Source organism: Myotis myotis, unplaced genomic scaffold (assembly GCF_014108235.1).
Source record: "Myotis myotis isolate mMyoMyo1 unplaced genomic scaffold, mMyoMyo1.p scaffold_m19_p_23, whole genome shotgun sequence".
NCBI classification, from domain to species: Eukaryota; Metazoa; Chordata; class Mammalia; order Chiroptera; family Vespertilionidae; genus Myotis; species Myotis myotis.
In genome coordinates, this window is record NW_023416328.1 from 1,193,440 (window position 1) to 1,214,052 (window position 20,613).

At 45.8% G+C, this 20,613-nt stretch overlaps 1 protein-coding gene across 1 annotated transcript in view; it reads right to left on the reverse strand.

The window, feature by feature from the left end:
• The window catches only part of TICRR (TOPBP1 interacting checkpoint and replication regulator), a 49,996-nt gene extending 29,940 nt beyond the window's left edge, over positions 1–20,056 (reverse strand). The window contains exons 1-4 of the mRNA XM_036355721.1: positions 19,370–20,056; positions 4,142–4,403; positions 2,009–2,247; positions 40–274 (exon numbers count right to left, since the gene is read on the reverse strand). Coding sequence (XP_036211614.1) covers positions 40–274; positions 2,009–2,247; positions 4,142–4,403; positions 19,370–20,032 — 1,399 coding nt within the window. The 5' untranslated portion in view covers positions 20,033–20,056. The remainder of the gene's footprint in view (positions 1–39; positions 275–2,008; positions 2,248–4,141; positions 4,404–19,369) is intronic.
• Between the last annotated feature and the right edge of the window lie 557 nt (positions 20,057–20,613).

Here is a 20,613-nt window from a genome sequence, read left to right on the forward strand (position 1 = left end):
CCACCGCCCTGGAGTGTCAGCTGCTGGTTGCAAACTTACCGGAGGTGGTAGGGTCTCCCAGTAAACCAGAGGTCGGACTCAGTATGACACCCATAACATCGGAACAAAGGGACGCGGTGTCCAGAGGGTTCTCGGCCACGGCTGTTTGGAGAAAATGCCTTTGAAATGCAGCCTCCTCGGTGCGGAACACGGTGAGAACCGTAGTGTTGGTAGAGAGCGGGGAAATGACGCCTGTGACGGGGGGCCAGCCGTCACCGGGGTCCACGCTGGCGACCTACAGGAGAAGTTCCAGCTGGTTGAGAACATTGCTGACGTGCGTAAAGGAGAACGCAGCAGTGAAAGGCAATGACAGTTTCCCCAGATGCTTATTAATATAAAAACCTATGGAAGACACAGGCTTGGTGGATATTAGTGCAAGAATTGAACTTACTGATTATGTAATCCTAACTCCTCGATTTACAACTAAGAAAAGGCTAAATATACTAGGAATAATTATTGAGCATGTATTTTTTTTTTAATTTTTTTTTTATTGATTTCAGAGAGGAAGGGAGCGGGAGAGAGAGAGACAGAAACATCAATGATGAGAGAGAGTCATTGATCGGCTGCCTCCTGCACGCCCCCTACTGGGGATCGAGCCCGCAACCCAGGCATGTGGCCCAACCGGGAATTGAGCTGTGACCTCCTGGTTAACAGGTCCACACTCAACCACTGAGCCACGCCAGCCGGGCCTATTGTGCATGTATTATGCACTTATTATAATCCACCGAATCCTCCCAACCACTCTGATAAAGTTTAATTTATAAATTAGGCACAGTAATAGATTAACAGCAATAACTAACAATAAAATAGAACACTTACAACAATATACTGCAATAAAAGTTATGTGAAATGCTCTCTCTCTATATCAGAATACCTCACTGTACTGTCCTCACCTGTTCACTTGAACGAAGCGCTTTTCGGCTTCTCTTTGGCATTTCTGATTTGTCGCCATCACTAGCCTTACACTTTGGGACCATTATTAAAATCAGGGTCACTAAAACGCAAGCGCTGTGACACGAGACAGTCGATCTGATGACCAAACTGGCTACTAAACTAATGGGTGGGGCTGTACACAGCATGGAGACGCTGGACAGGGGATGATTCGAGTCCCAGGCAGGACTTCTGGAGAGTTCATCACGTTTCTCAGAACAGCACATAATTTAAAACATATGAACTGTTGCCCTAGCCGGTTTGGCTCAGCGAATAGAGTGTCAGCCTGTGAACTGAAGAGTCCTGGGTTCGATTCCGGTCAAGGGCACATGCCTGGGTTGCGAGCTCGATCCCCAATAGGGGGTGTGCAGGAGGCAGCCAATCAATGATTCTCTCTCATCACTGATGTTTCTATCTCTCTCTGCCTTTCCCTTCCTCTCTGAAATCAATGATATATTAAAACAAAACAAACAAAAGAAAAAACTGTATGAACTGTTTATTTCTGGAATTTTCCATTTAATATTTCAGACTGCATTTGACCGTGGAAAGTGAAACCGTGGATAAGGGGGGCTACTGTCCCATCACTTCACCACCCTAATACAGTCACTGCATTTGGCCCACGCCCTTTCTTCTTATGTGAATATAATTTAGCTTAATGGGATTCCAGGTACATGCAATGTTATAAACTGTTTCTTCACTGATGAGCATTGTCATGATCTACAATGTAGACAATATTAATATTATTTACAAAAGCATCACCTGTTTCACTGAGATGATATTATAGAGGACAACCCTGGGTGTTTCACAAACACACTTATTCCCTCCCTTTACCAATGATTTTAACCAGTGGTCACCAACCACTGGTCTTACGGACCACCAGTGGTCCACGGACCACCAGTTGGCGACCGCTGCTCCAAAGGTTTCCTTAAACCAGTGGTTGCCAACCTCTCGGACCTCACCGACCTCCAGTGGTCCGAGAGCCACCGGCTGGCGACCGCTGTATTTGACAAGGATGACCTAGGGTGTGGCAGAGACCTACCAGATGTAACTCTTCGGCAGTCAGCCTGTGGACCAGCTGCTGAAACAATGTCCCGTGGGCTGACTTATTCTCCTCTGGACTCTGGAGCATCCAGCTATCAGTGCCCAAAGTGCCACTCGTGGGGAGAGACCACTGGGTGGCTGTGCCTTTCAGGAAAATTCTGACTGGTTTCTGAAAATGTCTCTGATGCATGGCCAAGGGCTCTAGGATGACTGTCCATGCTTCTTGAGTCTCTTTACCTGTTAGAAATGAACATTAAAATCAGAATGTAATTAACAGTTACTAAAAGTAGACTTAATAGTAAGTATTTTACTTATTTTTTAATCCTTATCCAAGGATATTTTTCTATCTATCTATCTATTTATTTATTTATTTATTTTTTAAATATATTTTATTGATTTTTTACAGAGAGGAAGGGAGAGAGATAGAGAGTTAGAAACATCGATGAGAGAGAAACACCGATCAGCTGCCTCCTGCACATCTCCCACTGGGGATGTGCCCGCAACCCAGGTACATGCCCTTGACCAGAATCGAACCTGGGACCTTTCATTCCACAGACCGACGCTCTATCCACTGAGCCAAACCGGTTTCGGCATATTTATTTTTAGAGAGAGTGGAAGACAGAGGGAAAGACACAGAAACATAGATGTGAGAAAGACATCGATTGGTTGTCTCCCGCACGCTCTCCGACCAAGGCCGGAAGCCTGCAACCGAGGTGTGTGCCCTTGACTGAAATCAAACCTGGGACCCTCAGTCCACAGGCTGACACTATCTACTGAGCCAAACCAGCTAGAACAAGACATCACTTCTTAAATCCATAACATACAGTACACAACATATCTTATGAGGAGATTAAATTCTAAAGATGAAACTGCTTAAACCAAGCTACTCTTGAAATTTCCTTAGCCCTAGCTGGTTTGGCTCAGTGGATAGAGTGTTGGCCTGCAGACTGAAGGGTCCCGGATTTGATTCCAGTCAAAGGCATATGCCCGGGTTGTGGGCTTGATCTCCAGTAAGAGGCATGCAAGAGGCAGATGATCAATGATTCTCTCTCATTATCGATTTCTCTCTCTCTCTCTCTCTCTCTCTCTCTCTCGCCATTCCTCTCTGAAATCTATAAAAATATATTTTTAAAAAATTTCTTAAACTGCCGTAGCCGGTTTGGCTCAGTGGATAGAGCGTCGGCCTGCGGACTGAAAGGTCCCAGGTTCGATTCTGGTCAAGGGCATGTACCTTGGTTGCGGGCACATCCCCAGTAGGAGGTGTGCAGGAGGCAGCTGATCGATGTTTCTAACTCTCTATCTCTCTCCCTTTCTCTCTGTAAAAAATCAATAAGATATATTTTTTAAAAAAAATTTGTTAAACTGCAAATAATGTCTAATGTAGTTTTATGTATACATCTCTATAAAGTATTACTTCTGTGAGAATGATTCAGAAATGAGACTCGCTATACAGTGAATAATACGGCAAAGGAAGGTTAGGAAGATTCCGCATGCTGGCTCTTCCTGATAACACTTTCAGCTCCCTTTGACTAGCTTGTTATCAATCATAGTCTCACCGTGGGCTCCCACTTCATCAGTCTCTTCCAGGAGGCAATGAAACCTCACCACCCATTTGCTTGGGCACCTGGGCAATAGTATTTTCTTTGCACACAGCTGAGCAGCTCTTTGAAGTCACTCGTTCGCCTTCTTACACAACGCTGGCAGGTGTACCACACCTGAGTTCCATCCTTTCCTGTGGCACCTGACTTGGCTCAGACATACTTTATTTCTTTATTTTTTTAAAGATATTTTTTATTGATTTTTTACAGAGAGGAAGGGAGAGAGATAGAGAGTTAGAAACATCGATGAGAGAGAAACATCCATCAGCTGCCTCCTGCACATCTCCTACTGGGGATGTGCCCGCAACCCAGGTACATGCCCTTGACCGGAATCGAACCTGGGACCTTTCAGTCCGCAGGCCGACGCTCTATCCACTGAGCCAAACCGGTTTCGGCATATACTTTAATTACAAACACTGAGTGCCTGGGCTGTGGAAATTCTAGAGAGTTTGAAAGCATAGGCCTGCCTTAAAGAAATGAATATAACTGACACCACAGGCCCCCCCTCCCCCACCCAAACATTATTTGCTTACCTTCAACAGGGAGAAATAACGTTCCTTCTGTCCGTGGAAATGAGGCTTCATACTCAGGAGAATTATAGAGCACACAGTTTAAGATGGAGTCTGTTGGCAGAGCTGACACCCACGAGGAGAGGTGAGGCTCACGTGAGAACAGGGTCTCCCCAGCTTTCGTACCATCTGGGCTCAAAGTCTCCAACGGCAAGACGGTGCCCCCCAGGTGCTGGAGCAGTTCACATACTGTCCAGTATCCAAGGTGGTCTGGGGACTCCCACAGCTAGAATGGAATGACAAAGAACCTCAAGTTATTCTAAAGGAGGCATTCAGAAATAAATCTAAGGGAAATCAGGAGGAAGGAAAGGTGATTGCTACACTAAACGATCAAATGACAATAATGTATTTCTTGGACCCAACACAGAAAATGGCCAGCATCCTATTACCATACAGTCCAAGAATGTAATCCTATATAATAAAAGCCTAATATGCAAATTGACTGAACGGTGGAACGACCAGTGGGCGGGGGGCAGGGCTGGCAAGCGGGCAGTGCCAGGCCAGCCAAAGAAGGTGCCAGTGGGCAAAGAGAGGGGATGGTGGCAGAGGGGTGATTGGGGGCGGGGCCTGCCAGTCGCCTCCTGCAGAAGGAGGCCAGACTGTGCTTAGACCCACTCCGTGGACATCCCCCAAGGGCTCCTGTGCGAGAGGGCACAGGCCAGGCTGAGGGACCGCCTTCCCCTCCCAGTGCAAGAATTTTTGTGCACCGGGCCTCTAGTTACTATATAATACGCCTTCAAGATAGTGGCCATTTAGTGAAAAGACAACTTCAGTTCTGTTTCCTGTCAAACACAAGTGGAGCAAATCACTGGGGATACATCATAAAATGTTAAGTCAGAAGGAACACAAAACCATGATACGTTAATACATAATTCTGTCCCACACAACAATGGCCAGGTATCACGGGAATGAGGCAGGTGAACCTCCTGGAGGGTGATCACACAGCCCCACAGCACTGTGTGGGGACCAAATAGGTCTTTTAATTCTACCTTCACCAAATCCCTCGTCACCTCTCACCTGGACTCTACCGTAGCCTATAAAGCCTGTGCCCTGCTTCTAATCTCCTCTCCCTGTTGCTCTAAGAAGTATTCTTCTGAGCACACATCTGGAGCCTGCTACTTCTCTAAAAACTTCTTCCCACAGCCTCCATGATAAAGTAACTCCAGCACAGCCATAAAGCCCTGGCCAGGTAGCTCAGTTGGCTAGAGCAGCCGTCGCCAACCAGTGGTCCGTGGACCACCGGTGGTCCGTGAGGTCTGAAAGGTTGGCGACCGCTGGACTAGAGCATCATCCCCACACCCCAAGGTTCGGGTTCCATTCCCCGTCAGGGCACATACAAGAAGTAACCAATGAATGCATCAATAAGTGGAACAAATCGATGCTTCTCTCTCTAAAATTATTTTTTTTTAAAAAGAAAAACTCTTCACAACCTAACCCTAAACCTTTCCAAACACATGATCTTTCCCACCTCCATCCCTACCTTCTGAATCATTGCTGTGCGCTGAACACGCCATAGTTTATAATGCTTCCATGTTTCTGCTGATTCTGTTTCCTGTACCCTCCCCTTCCTTGCTCACCAACTGGATGTTAATTACAGTACTTCCATCTAGCTCAAATCCTGCTTTCTCTGCAAAAGCCGTTCCTCACTCCTTCACACAGAGCCAACTCTTCATTCAACAAACTTTTACTGAGCAGCCTTTATGTGCTGAGATCTAGCAAGACGTATTCCCTGCCTTCTAGAATCTTCAAGTTGGGATAAGGGTGATAAAACAGCAACAACGTGTAATATTTAACTCAGCCTCACAATAGAACATGATGATGTTCAGGAACAAAGGGAACACGAAGGAGGAGCATCTACCCTGGGAAATGATCATCACGCTGGATTCCTACTCCACAGGGACAACTGGAGACCATGAATCGGTAGGTGCAGGTGAGGCCATCTAGGTCATCGCCAAACTTTCCATTCAAGTTCAAAGGGGGCAGAAGAACGCCCAAGGTCACGGCAAGGCAGTGAAAGACCAGGGACTATCTTGCATCGTGCTTTTTAAAATGAAAGTGGGGCCCTTTGATGGTCTTAGATGGATCCTTTGATGAATCAGTTGCCTGGTTTATAATCAACATTAAAGAAAAAAACCTGAATAGAAAATATGTTCAAATTGTTTCAGCCAGAGGTATCGGGGTGGGTGGGGGTGGGAGGCACACGACTGCCTATCAAACAAAAGGTAAAACTTCAATAAGCGTTGAAAGAACATTAACTTTTGATTAAAAAGTAATATATGGCCCTGGCTGCTTTGGCTCAGTGGATAGAGCGTCGGCCCACAGACTAAAGGATCCTGGGTTCGATTCCAATCAAGGGCACGTACCTTGGTTGCAGGTTCCCCTGCCCTGGTTGGGGTGCATGCAGTAGGCAACCAATCAATGTGTCTCTCTCACATGGATGTTTCTCTCTATCTCTCCCTCTCCCCCCATTCTCTCTAAAAATCAATGGAAGACTATCCTCGGGTGAGGACTAACAACAACAAAAATAATATATGCACATTTTTTTTAAAAACCCACAAACAGGATATAGAGTATGGTTAAATTTTTCATTTTTATGCATATGATAGGGTAACCTGTCTGGCTCACCAGCACACCAAGCAGGTATGTAATAATATGTACTGAATAATACAGAGGCATAATCCTGTGTCAGGGTCCACGCTACTTCCCTGCATCCTCCATCTGTACAGAGTTCTGTGAGCTTGGACCCCCCCCGCCCCCATCCATAAGTCCAGGCTGTGTCTCCCCATATGACTTTTCTGCCTTTTCTCTTCTTCCCTCTCCTAACCCTGTGGAGAGAACGCCCCAAGGACAGAGCCCAGGACTCCCTTCTGCCTCCACAGTTTGGCTGGCCAGAGGCTTTTGAACAGGGAAAAGACAGAGCATCAGCAGGAAAAAAAAAAATTTCCAGAAAAGCTTAAGATCATCTGACTCAAATTTTCTTACAGGAAACAACCTAACAGATGCAACAAACCTCAGATGGTAGAATATCAGAACTGGAAGGGAGCTTTATAAAGATCCTGTTGAGATAGAAGGAAGATGGTTGCCTACGGGAAGGCAGACTGCAAGATAGTGCATGAGTGAGAAAACGAAGGGAGAGTGTGTGGTCGCATGGGGAGTGTTTGTGAGTTGAGGGACAGCTATACTCCAGAGGACTGTGCGGGATTGCCGGACGGGGTTCCCCTGACCGGACAGCTTCCACTGCTGCTGGGATCCCTCCCGGAGTGACCAGCTCTGACGCGGAGACCACGCCATCTTGAAGGGGAGAGTGGATGTTGTCGGAAGCCTGAAAATCCCAGGAATCTACAACAATAGCACCCAGCGAACAGCTGTGAACCCAGAAACACCGGTCCCCAAGTGGCGCGAGCACATGGATTCAGAGGAGCTCTGTACCCCCTCACGGAAAGGTCAGATTTCACCTGGGATAAGGAGAGAACTACATAACCAGACACCCAGAGAAGAGAGATCATGGGGAGACAAAGAAACAGCTCGCATTTGAAGGAAAAACAGGCATCACCAGAAAAGGAAGTAAACAAAATGGAGGCAAGCAACCTGTCAGAGAAAGAATTCAGAGAAATGGTCATAAGGGGGATGAAAAGAATGGAAGACAAATTCAACAATATGTGTAAGAACCAAGAGGAAAGGAAGAAGAACCAAGAAGAAATGAAAAATGACATCACTGCTATAAAGAACTCAATAGAAAGCATCAACAGTAGACTAGAAGAAGCAGGTGACCGCATCAGTGAGCTAGAAGACAAGGTAGGAAAAAATACCCAAGCAGAGCAGCTTCTAGAAAAAAAAAAAAAAATTAAAAAGCAGGAGGAGAGCCTAAGAGAACTTTGGGACAATACAAAACAAAACAACATCCGCATAATAGGGGTGCCAGAAGGAGAGGAAACTGAGCAAGAAATAGAAAACCTGTTTGAAGAAATAATGACAGAAAACTTCCCTGATATAGGGAAGAAAAAACTCACACAAATCCAAGAAGCTCACAGAGTCCCCCAAAAAATGAACCTCAATAGACCGACGACAAGGCACATTATAATTGGCAAACACCAACGACAAAGTAAGAATCTTAAAAGCGGCCAGAGAGAGACAGAAAGTTACCTACAAAGGATCCCCCATCAGACTAGCGACTGATTTCTCAACAGAAACACATCAAGCAAGAAGGTAATGGAATGAAATATACAAAGCAAGGGTCTAAATCCAAGAATACTGTACCCGGCAAGGCTATCAATCAAAATTGAGGATGAAATCAGGAGCTTGACAGACAAAAAAGGACTAAGGGAGTTCATTACCACCAAACCAGCAATGCAAGAAATGCTAAAGGATCTGCTGTAAAAAGAAGAAATAGGAAGCAAAGAAGGAACACAGGGGTAAAGAATAAAAATGACGACAAATAGGTACCTATCAGTAATAACTTTAAATGTAAATGGATTAAATGCCCCAATCAAAAGACATATGGTAACTGAGTGGATAAGAAAACATGACCCATATATCTGCTGTCTACAGGAAACCCACCTCAGAAAAATAGACACACACAGACTGATGGTGAAGGGACGGAAAAAGGTTTTTCAGGCGAATGGAAATGAAAAAAAAAAAGGCTGGGGTAACAATACTTACATCTGACAAAGTAGATCTCAAAGTGAAGGACATAAAAAGAGATAAGGAAGGCCACTTCATAATACTAAAGGGAGCAATCCAACAAGAAGCAATAACTCTGGTAAACATATATGCACCCAATACAGGAGCACCCAAATACATAAGAAAAACTTCTGGAGGATATCAAGAAAGAGATTGACAACAATACAATCACAGTAAGGAACTTTAACACCCCACTATCACCATTGGACAAATCCTCTAAACAAAAAATCAGCAAAGAAACATCAATCCTAAATGACTCACTAGATCAGATGGAACTAATTGACATCTTCAGAACATTTCACCCCAAAGCCACAGAATATACATTCTTCTCAAGTGCACATGGGTCATTTTCAAAGATAGACCATATATTGGGTCATAGGCAAAGTCTCTTCAAATTCAAGAAGATAGAAATCATATTAAGCATCTTCTCAGATCACAATGACATAAAACTGGAAATCAATTACAATAAAAAACAATCCAAAAAACTCAAACACTTGGAAGCTGAATAGTATGCTATTAAACCATGACTGGGTTACCAGAGAGATCAAAGAAGAAATAAAAAACACCATGGTAACAAACGACAATGAAAACATAACAATCCAAAACCTATGGGACACAGCAAAAGCAGTCTTGAAAGGGAAGTTCATAGCTCTACAAGCCTACTGCAAGAAACAAGAAACAATGAGAATAAATTACCTAGCCCTACAACTCAAAGAGTTAGAAAGAGAGCAACAAGAAAAGCCCAGTGTAAGCAGAAGGAAGGAAATAATAAAGATCAGAGCAGAGATAAATGACACAGAGACCAAAAAAACAATACAAAAGATCAACAAAACCAAGAGCTGGTTCTTTGAAAGGATAAACAAGATTGATGAATCTCTAGCCAGGCTCACCAAGAAGCAAAGAGAGAAGACCCAAATAAACAAAATCAGAAATGAAAGAGGAGAAATAACAACAGACCCCACAGAAATACAAAGAATTATTAAAAAATACTATGAACAACTCTATTCCAACAAACTGGACAACCTGGAGGAAATGGACATATTCCTAGAAATATACAACCTTCCAAAACTCAATCAGGAAGAATCTAAAAATCTCAATGGGCCAATAACTGTGGAAGAAATTGAAGCAGTCATCAAAAAGCTTCCAGCAAACAAAAGCCCGGGGCCAGATGGCTTCACAGGGGAGTTTTACCAAACATTCAAGGAAGAACTAAAACCTATCCTCCTCCGACTATTCCAAAAAATTTAAGAGGAAGGAACACTTCCAAGCTCATTCTATGAAGCCAGCATCACTCTAATACCAAAACCAGATAAAAACAACACAATGAAAGAGAATTACAGGCCAATATCCCTCATGAACATAGATGCCAAAATCCTCAACAAAATCCTAGCAAATCGGATCCAGCAGTACATCAGAAAGATCATACACCATGACCAAGTAGGATTTATCCCAGGGATGCAAGGATGGTACAATATCCGCAAATCAATAAACGTGATACATCACATAAACAAATTGAGAGAGAAAAAAACCAGTCATATCAATTGATGCAGAAAAAGCATTTGACAAAATCCAACACCCATTTTTGATAAAAACTCTCAGCAAGGTGGGAATAGAAAGATCATACCTCAACATAATAAAAGCCATATAGGACAAACCCACAGCCAACATCATACTCAATGGGCAAAAACTAAAACCATTTCTTCTAAGAACAGGAACAAGACAGGGATGCCCACTCTCACCACTCCTGTTCAACATAGTACTGGAAGTATTAGCCATTGCAATTAGACAAGAAGAAGAAATAAAGGCATCCAAATTGGAAAAGAAGAAGTAAAACTGTCCTTATTTGCAGATGACATGATATTGTATATAAAAAACCCTAAAGGAGGGGGGTCCTCAAACTACGGCCCACGGGCAACATGCGGCCCACCGAAAACATTTATCTGGCCCGCCGGGTGTTTTTGCTGCCGCTGCCTGTTGCTTAGCAGCCGACTGTTTTTTTTGTGTGTGTTTCTAAAAATATATTTTATTGATTTTTTACAGAGAGGAAGGGAGAAGGATAGAGAGTTAGAAACATCCATGAGCGAGAAACATCGATCAGCTGCCTCCTGCACAACCCCTACTGGGGATGTGCCCGCAGCCAAGGTACATGCCCTTGACCGGAATCGAACCCGGGACCCTTCAGTCCGCGGGCCGACACTATCCACTGAGCCAAACCTGTTAGGGCGACTGTTGTTTTTTTTTAAACTATAGTCCGGCCCTCCAATGGTCTGAGGGACAGTGAACTGGCCCCCTGTTTAAAAAGTTTGAGGACCCCTGCCCTAAAGACTCCATCAAAAAACTATTAGGAGACAGAACCTGGTGACCAAACCTGGCTGGAGAATCTGGAGAACCTGGCTGGAGAACCTAGCGAGAGAACATGGCTACAGAACTTGGCTGGAGAACGTAGCGAGAGAACATGGCTACAGAACTTGGCTGGAGAACCTAGAACTTGGCTGGAGATCCTGGAGGGAGAACCTTGCTATGATGATCGACTGAACGCTGTCTCCGTGTCATTCCCTCTTTGTCGACTCCATCCACACCTTGGGGAACCCCTGGACCTGCTGGGGCCTGACCCCAATAGAGCCCTGATTTTCTATCTCACTTTTTTTAAAGCACTGATATGTTGACACTTTCTTATTGTCCCACAAGAAAAATTTAATGCCCTTAAAAATGGGGCCTTCTATCATGTAATTTTATATTAAAGCCAATATGTTTCTACAGTTAGAGAAAAATGGGAGAATTAAAAACATATTTGGGGAGGGGGGGTTAAAAATTATTTAAGCCAGCCGTGGGCAAACTACGGCCCGCTGAAATGAATAAAACTAAAAAAAAAAAAAAAAAAGACCGTACCCTTTTATGTAATGATGTTTACTTTCAATTTATATTAGTTCACACAAACACTCCATCCATGCTTTTGTTCCGGCCCTCCGGTCCAGTTTAAGAACCCATTGTGGCCCTCGAGTCAAAAAGTTTGCCCACCCCTGATTTAAGCTCTTCCTTTCTGAGAAGACAGGAGGCCGGGAAAACAATTTTTAAATTATCTGAACTTTTGTCCTGACCGGTGTGGCTCAGTGGATACAGCGTCGGCCTGTGGACTGAAGGGTCCCAGGTTCGATTCCAGTCAAGGGCACGTACCTTGGTTGTGGGCACATCCCCAGTAGGGGGTGTGCAGGAGGCAGCTGAATGGATGTTTCTCTCTCATTGATGTTTCTAACTCTCTATCTTTCTTCCTCTCTGTAAAAAATCAATAGAATATATTTTTAAAAATAAAATAAAATTATCTGAACTTAAAAAAAAAAAAACTATTAGGCTTAATAAATGAATTCGGCAGTGTAGCAGGATACAAAATTAACACCAAGAAATCTATGGCATTTCTATACACCAATAGTGAACTTGCAGCCCTAACTGGTTTTGCTCAGTGGATAGAGCGTCGGCCTGCGGACTCAAGGGTCCCAGGTTCGATTACAAGCAAGGGCATGTACCTTGCTTGTGGGCACATCCCCAGTAGGGGGTGTGCAGGAGGCAGCTGAATGGATGTTTCTCTCTCATTGATGTTTCTAACTCTCTATCTCTCTTCCTCTCACTCTCCATCCCTCTCCCTTCCTCTCTGTAAAAAATCAATAAAATATATTTAAAAAAAAAATAGTGAACTTGCAGAAAGAGAGACTAAAAAGGCAATCCCATTTACCACCACACCAAAAAAATTAAGATACCTAGGAATAAACTTAACTAAAGAGGTAAAAGATCTCTACTCAGAAAACTACAGGACGTTGAAAAAAGAGATAGAGGAAGACATAAACAGATGGTAGAACATACCATGTTCATGGATTGGTAGAATCAACATCATTAAAATGTCTATACTGTCCTAACTGGTTTAGCTCAGTGGATAGAGCATCAGCCTGTGGACTCAAGGGTCCCGGGTTCGATTCCGGTCCGGGGCATGTACCTTGGTTGCGGGTACATCCCCAGTGAGGAGTGTGCAGGAGGCAGCTGATCGATGTTTCTCACTCATCGATGTTTCTAACTCTCTATCCCTCTCCCTTCCTCTCTATAAAAAATCAATAAAATATGTTTTTAAAAAAATAAAAAATAAAATGTCCATACTACCCAAAGCCATCTATAAATTCAACGCACTCCCCATTAAAATATCAATAGCATATTTCACAGACCTAGAACAAACTCTCCAAAAATTCATCTGGAATAAAAAAAGACCCCGAATAGCTGCAGCGATCCTGACAAAGAAGGACAAAGTAGGTGGGATCTCAATACCAGATATCAAGCTGTATTACAAAGCCACTGTTCTCAAAACTGCCTGGTACTGGCACAAGAACAGACATATAGATCAATGGAATAGAATAGAAAACCCAGAAATCGACCCGAACCAATATGCTCAATTAATATTTGACAAAGGAGGCAAGAACATACAATGGAGTCAAGACAGTCTCTTCAATAAATGGTGTTGGGAAAATTGGACAGATACATGCAAAAAAATGAAACTAGACCACCACAAAAATAAACTCAAAATGGATAAAGGACTTAAATGTAAGACGGGAAACCATAAAAATACTAGAGGAATCCAAAGGCGACAAAATCTCAGACATATGCTGAAGCAATTTCTTCACCGATACAGCTCCTAGGGCCGTGGTCTGCAAACCGCGGCTCGCGAGCCACATGCGGCTCTTTGGCCCCTTGAGTGCGGCTCTTCCACAAAATACCGACTTCTGTGTATGGGCCACAAAGTTTCAATCGCACTGTACATGGGCACCCACACATGGTATTTTGTGGAAGAGCCACACTGAAGGGGCCAAAGAGCCCCATGTGGCTCGCGAGCCGCGGTTTGCTGAGCCGCAGTTTGCCAACCACTGTCCTAGGGCATTGGAAACTAAAGAGAAAATAAACAAATGGGGCTACATCAACATTAAAAGCTTCTGCACAGCAAAAGAAACCATCAACAAAACAACAAGAAAGCCCACTGCATGGGAGAACATATTTGCCAATGTTATCAACGATAAGGGTTTAATCTCCAACATTTATAGGGAACTCATACAACTTAACAAAAGGAAGATAAACAATCCAATCAAAAAATGGCCAAAGGACCTAAATAGACACTTTGCAAAAGAGGACATTGAGAAAGCCTTGAGCCTTTGTAATACTTTAAGCCATATGAAAACATGCTCAAAGTCGCTAATCATCTGAGAGATGCAAATCAAAACAATGAGGTACCATCTCACACCTGTCAGAATGGCTATCATCAACAAATCAACAAATGACAAGTGCTGGAGAGGATGTGGAGAAAAAGGAACACTCGTGCACTGCTGGTGGGAATGCAGACTGGTGCAGCCACTGTGGAAGACCGTATGGAGCTTTCTCAAAAAGTTAAAAATGGAACTCCCATTTGACCCAGCCCAGTGATCCCACTTCTAGGAATATATCCCAAGAAACCAGAAATACCAATCAGAAAAGATATATGCATCCCTATGTTCACCGCAGCACAATTCACCATAGCTAAGATTTGAAAATAACCTAAGTGCCCATCAGCAGATGAATGGATTAGAAAATTGGGGTACATCTACACGATGGAATACTACGCTGCTGTAAAAAAGAAGGAATTCTTACCATTTGCAACAGCATGGATGGAACTGGAGAGCATTATGCTAAGTGAAACAAGCCAGTCAATGAAAGAAAAATACCACATGATCTCACTCATTTTTAGATAATAAAGACCATTATAAACTGATGAACAAAAATAGATACAGAGGCAGAGCAGCATCGAACAGATTGTCAAACTACAGTGGGAAGGCTGGGGAGGGTTGGGGGGCGGGGGGGGGCGGGGCGCGGTAAGAGATCAACCGAAGGACTTGTATGCATGCAAATAAGCACAACCAATGGACACAAGACACTGGGGGTAGGGGTGGCCAGGAAAGGTCAAGGGGAAAAAAAAAAGGAGACATATGTAATAACTCTTTGTAATACTTTAAGCCAGTGGTTCTCAACCTTCCTAATGCCGCGACCCTTTAATACAGTTCATGTTGTGGTGACCCCCAACCATAAAATTATTTTCGTTGCTACTTCATAACTGTCATTTTGCTACTGTTATGAATCGTAATGTAAATATCTGATATGCAGGATATATTTTCATTGTTACAAATTACACATAATTAAAGCATAGTGATTAATCACAAAAACAATATGTAATTACCTATGTGTTTTCCGATGGTCTTAGGCGACCCCTGTGAAAGGGTTGTTCAACCCCCAAAGGTGTCGCGACCCACAGGTTGTGAACCACTGCTTTAAGCAATAAAACAAAATTTAAAAAAAAGAAAAATATCCTGTCAACCTAGTTATTTTAATATTATTCTGAAAGCGAGAAAAAGAATCTCCAGACACCACCTGCAAAGATGTAGTTCTAGTCAGTATTTGATATGATTTGATATTATCCCAAATCAAGCGCTTCTGTGTTGTGTGCTGTGCCCAACTTTTGCTTTGCTGCCTGAACAAATGTTAAGTCCTAGGTTTCCATTTTCCCCAACAAATGTCTACCATCCCCTTAAGCACTTCTGTCCTTCCCTTTTCTTTGACAAGCCTGCTGCCTTGTTTTGCATTTTGCTACACCTTGGGGGGGCTTTGTATGTGAAAGGTGTTGAAAATTTTAACATACTATGTCATTATTTAAATATCTTCTCATTCTCCTTTTTTAAAAAAAATATATATTTCTTTATTAATTTCAGAGAGAAAGGAAGAGAGAGAGAGAGAGAGAGAGAGAGAGAAAGAAACATCAATGATGATAGAGAATCATTGACCAGCTGCCTCCTGCACTCCCCCTACTGGGGATCGAGCCCACAACCCAGGCATGTGCCCTTGGCCAGAATCGAACCTGGAACCCTTCAGTCCTGCAGGCCGACGCTCTATCCACTGAGCCAAACTGGCTAGGGCTCATTCTCCATCTGTAATCTTACAATTTAACCCACTGCTAGTTTAGCAACATGCGTTTCCACAAACTGGAATCACTGTCCATCTGGTTAAACCACACCTTCCCATCAATTAGAACAAAACTCGACCTCCCGACCTTGGGCCTACAGAGAGATAAGCCTCTCCTTTCCTAACTTCCTCTCTCGACTCCCAACAAACCAACTAATCTCATCTCTCGCTCAGATCTGTACATCAGCTCTTCTCTCGGCCTGGAATGTTCTTTCCCAACCTTCACATTTCTCCTCCTTCACGGTACAATTCTGTTCCAAGAGGCCTTCCCTGACTGCCGCCCTACTGTGCACAACATCCACACACACTCGTACATCCTCTGCCACACCCCTCCCCCAGCTTTAATATTTTCTTCAGAGCACTATTTGATATCCTATGGCTGACTTGCTCAGCCATATCATCTGTCAGTCTCACCTATATAATTCCCCCTAGAACAGTGGTTCTCAACCTTCCTAATGCCGCGACCCTTTAATACGGTTCCTCATGTCGTGGTGACCCCCAATTTCATTGTGACAAATTGAACATAATTAAAGCATAGTGGTTAATCACAAAAACAATATGTAATTATATATGTGTTTTCTGATGGTCTTAGGCGACCCCTGTGAAAGGGTCTTTCGACCTCCAAAGGCAGTGATGACACGCGTGTCAGAGGTAACACGCAAACTCATTTTTTTGGTTGATTTTTCTTTATTAAATGGCATTTAAATATATAAAATAAATATCAAAAATATAAGTCTTTGTTTTACTATGGTGGCAAATATCAAAAAATTTCTATATGTGACACGGCACCAGAGTTAAGTTAGGGTTTTTGAAAATGCTGACACGCCGAGCTCAAAAGGTTCGCCATCACTGCCCAAAGGGGTCGTGACCCACAGGTTGAGAACCGCTGCCCTAGAAGGAAAATTCCACTTTGGCTGGCCACCTCGTCCCCAGCCCAAAACAGGGGTGGGCAAACTTTTTGACTCGATGGCCACAATGGGTTCTTAAACTGGACCTGAGGGCCGGACCAAAAGCATGGATGGAGTGTTTGTGTGAACTAATATAAATTCAAAGTAAACATCATTACATAAAAGGGTACGGTCTTTTTTTTTTTTTTTTTTTAGTTTTACTCATTTCAAACGGGCCGGATCCGGCCTGCGGGCCTTAGTTTGCCCACGGCTGGTAGTAGGTACTCAATTTGGTAGCTTCTCAGGGACTATTTATTGTCTAAATTAAGTGACAGGAAGAAATGGTGCCCACCCACCCACACACTTTTTTTTTAATTTTAAATATATATTTTTATTGATTTTTTACAGAGAGGAAGAGAGAGGGATAGAGAGTTAGAAACATCGATGAGAGAGAAACATCGATCAGCTGACTCCTGCACACTCCCCACTGGGGATGTGCCCGCAACCAAGGTACGTGCCCTTGACGGGAATCGAGCCTGGGACCCTTCAGTCCACAGGCCGACGCTCTATCCACTGAGCCAAACCGGTTAGGGCCACACACACTTTTTTTAATTATAGCACTTAACTGGGGCCAGGGCCCCACTGCCTCAGCAAAAATCCAAACTAGCCCTTTAGGAAGGTGAATTCGAAGTACGTCAGAATTAATTTAGCGAATATTGAACAACCACAGTGCTCAACACACATCTGCAGGGGATAAAAGATGCCTGTGCCCGCCTTTATTAAGGTCTTTCTAGCCCTAACCGGTTTGGCTCAATGGATAGAGCGTCGGCCTGCAGATTCAGAGGTCCCAGGTTCGATTCCGGTCAAGGGCATGTACCTTGGTTGCAGGCACATACCCGGTAGGGAGTGTGCAGGAGGCAGCTGATCGATGTTTCTCTCTCATCGATGTTTCTAACTCTCTATCCCTCTCCCTTCCTCTCTGTAAGAAATCAATAAAATATATTTAAAAAAATAATTAAAAAAGGTCTTTCTAGACCATGTGGGAGGGGAGGCCGCACAACTAGAACACAGAAGGAGAAGGGACAAGTGCCGCAAAAGTATGGAACTCAGACGCTGACACCAAGGAGCTGCCATCTGGGCAGGGCCTTAAAGAGTGAGGCTGGGACTGGAATTCCTGGTGACCAACCAAACAAGCAGCCAAACCCGCTGCCCAGCTAGACTGGGCTGCAATATGCGGGAATATGGGTCGTGCGTAGGACACGTAAAGTCGGGGAAGGCAGACAGGGCCCAAATTGTGAAGGACCTTAAACGCTTCGTGGTAGGCAGGCAGTCAGACTCGAGCAGAGATAGGGCCACAGGCACGGAAGGTCGCCAGGGTGGAAAGCCCCAGGTGCCTGGCGATGGGCAAAACTGGCAAAGCAAGGACCTAGCCCCCAGGATAACCTTTCCTCCCCTGGCATGTCGCTGGTCAGGCAGTTTGACCCCTTGACATTTCATATGGCTAGTTGGATGCCCCCTGACCTTTCCTCCCCTGGGGTAGAACCCCTTGGAGGGGGAACAAGGGTCCCCCTCCCCACTCCCTTAGGCACTAACCCTTAGGGATAACATCTAGGCCAGCGGTTCTCAACCTGTGGGTCGCGACCCCTTTGGCGGTCGAATGACCCTTTCACAGGGGTCGCCTAAGACCATCCTGCATATCAGATATTTACATGACGATTCATCACAGTAGCAACATGACAGTTACGAAGAAGCAACGAAAACAATTTTATGGTTGGGGGTCACCACAACATGAGGAACTGTATTTAAAGGGCCAGAGGTTGAGAACCGCTGATCTAGGCCTCAGTAGCGTTTCAGCTCCAGGCCGAGAAAAGCAGCCAAACCAGACAAGCGATGCCATGGCTGGCCTCAGGACCAGCTGCACTGAATAATGACCCCCGGCGCCCACCAATAAGAGGAGACCAGGACCCTGAAAGGACGCACCTGGAAACGCAGCCGCATCTTCTACTGCGATGCTCCCCCTGGGACCCCCCTAAAATCGCCCCCTCGAAAGCACTGAGGACAGAGGACCTGACATGCTCTCCCCCAGACGGGACACCTGTATCCTTCCTTCTCCGCTCACTTCTTCCACCTCTGTGACTTTCTAAATAAACCCGAGTCTTGGCTCTGAATTCTATTTTTCACTTTTTTTTTCTTTCTTAAACATATTTTTACTGACTTCAGAGAGGGAACAGAGGGGGAGCGAGAAACTCAATGATGAGAATCATTGATCGCCTGCCTCCTGCACGCCCCCTACTGGGGATCGTGCCCACAACCCGCGCATGTGCCCTGACCCGGAATTGAACCGTGACCTCCTGGTTCACAGGTCCATGCTCAACCACTGAGCCACACCGGCCGGGCTGAATTTTTCTTAGCAGAACTCAAGTACCTACTGAGTTTGCTGAGCCGGGGTCAGGTCCGACTCCGAGGGTGTCACACCTGGTGCGGGTCTGGGGCGCCCACACTTGGACCTGGCAGGTTCCGGGGCCCTGCCTAGTGTATGGTGTAGGCTGCCCAGTCTGGTGAACCCCGAGGGCACGGCGCCCTAAGTCTGAGCTCCCGACCCCCTCACCTTGGACCGCTCGGTGGTGTCCACCCAGTACAAGGTGACCTTCCGGGTGACCATGACTTCCTGGACCCTCCTGGGCAGCAACTTCTCCATCACCTGCTTCGGGGTGGGCGGCGGGCCCTGGGCCTGAGCCTCGCAGCCGGACACGAACTGCACCAGCTCCCGCTGCGAGCGCGGGCAGGGGCCCAGCAGGAAGACGGCGTTCCCGAAGCCCCCGCGCGCCGCGCCGGCCTCCGCGGCCTCGCTCTCCGCGTCCAGCAGCCGCCTCCCGCGGCGGCGCAGCGCCGGCTTGGTGGGCGACGTGATCTCGGGCCGGTCCCACTGGTAGTCGAGCAGCGTCTCCATCAGGGCGCCGTGCGTGTGCGCCGCCCTGGGCGCCGGGCCCGGCAGGTGGGCGCCGGCCGCGCCGTCCCCGAGCCGGGCCTCCAGCTCCTCCTCGAAGTCCTCCCAGGAGCGGGCGCCCAGCTCGCGGAAGTCGGACACGCGGGACGGCCGGCCCCGCGCCCCCTGAGAGTCGAAGAACCGGAAGGCCCAGCGGACCCTCGCCAGGCCGAACCGGCAGCTGAGGTAGAGGAGCAGGCGCAGAGCGGCCCGCCGGACCGGGCTCCGGCCAGCGGCGCCGCCCGCCGTGTCCAGCAGCAGCATGACGTTGTGACAACAGGCCATGGCCGCTGCCGCCGCCGCCGCCGGGGGGCTCGGGCTCCCCCAGACCCCGCTTCAGGGAACCAGCGCCATTCACGCTCCCGGGGACCCTGCTCAAAAGGCTCCCGCGCTCTCCAGGAAACACCACTATTGGTGGAGCCAGCTCCCAATCACAGCTCTTATTGGTCCCTGGCCTTACGTAATTTACGTGAGCGCCCGCCCTCCTCGGCGCTGATTGGAAGGGCGTTGGGGAAATCCTCTGCTCGGTTGGTGGAGGGAGTGCCTGTGGGCGGGGCCCTGTGTTCCGGGGAAGAACTTAACGCTGATTGGCCAGGGGCTTCGTTTTAAAATTTAAAGAGGTGGTGCTAGGTCGGCGTCTTGTAAAGTTCCCTCCTGGGAAGGAGGTGTGCGATTGGGCGATTGTGCGCAGGTGCGCGGCGGCCGGCCCGCCGGGGATCCGTCTGGGTTGAAGTTACCCTGGGCTTTCTATGGGGTAGAATCAAATGCGAGGACTTTAATTTTCTGTATTTTAAGTAAAGTTATGAAAATAGAAAAGTTCACTCCCTTTGGCCAAGTTAACTTAGAGCTGAGTTTCTCTGAATGAG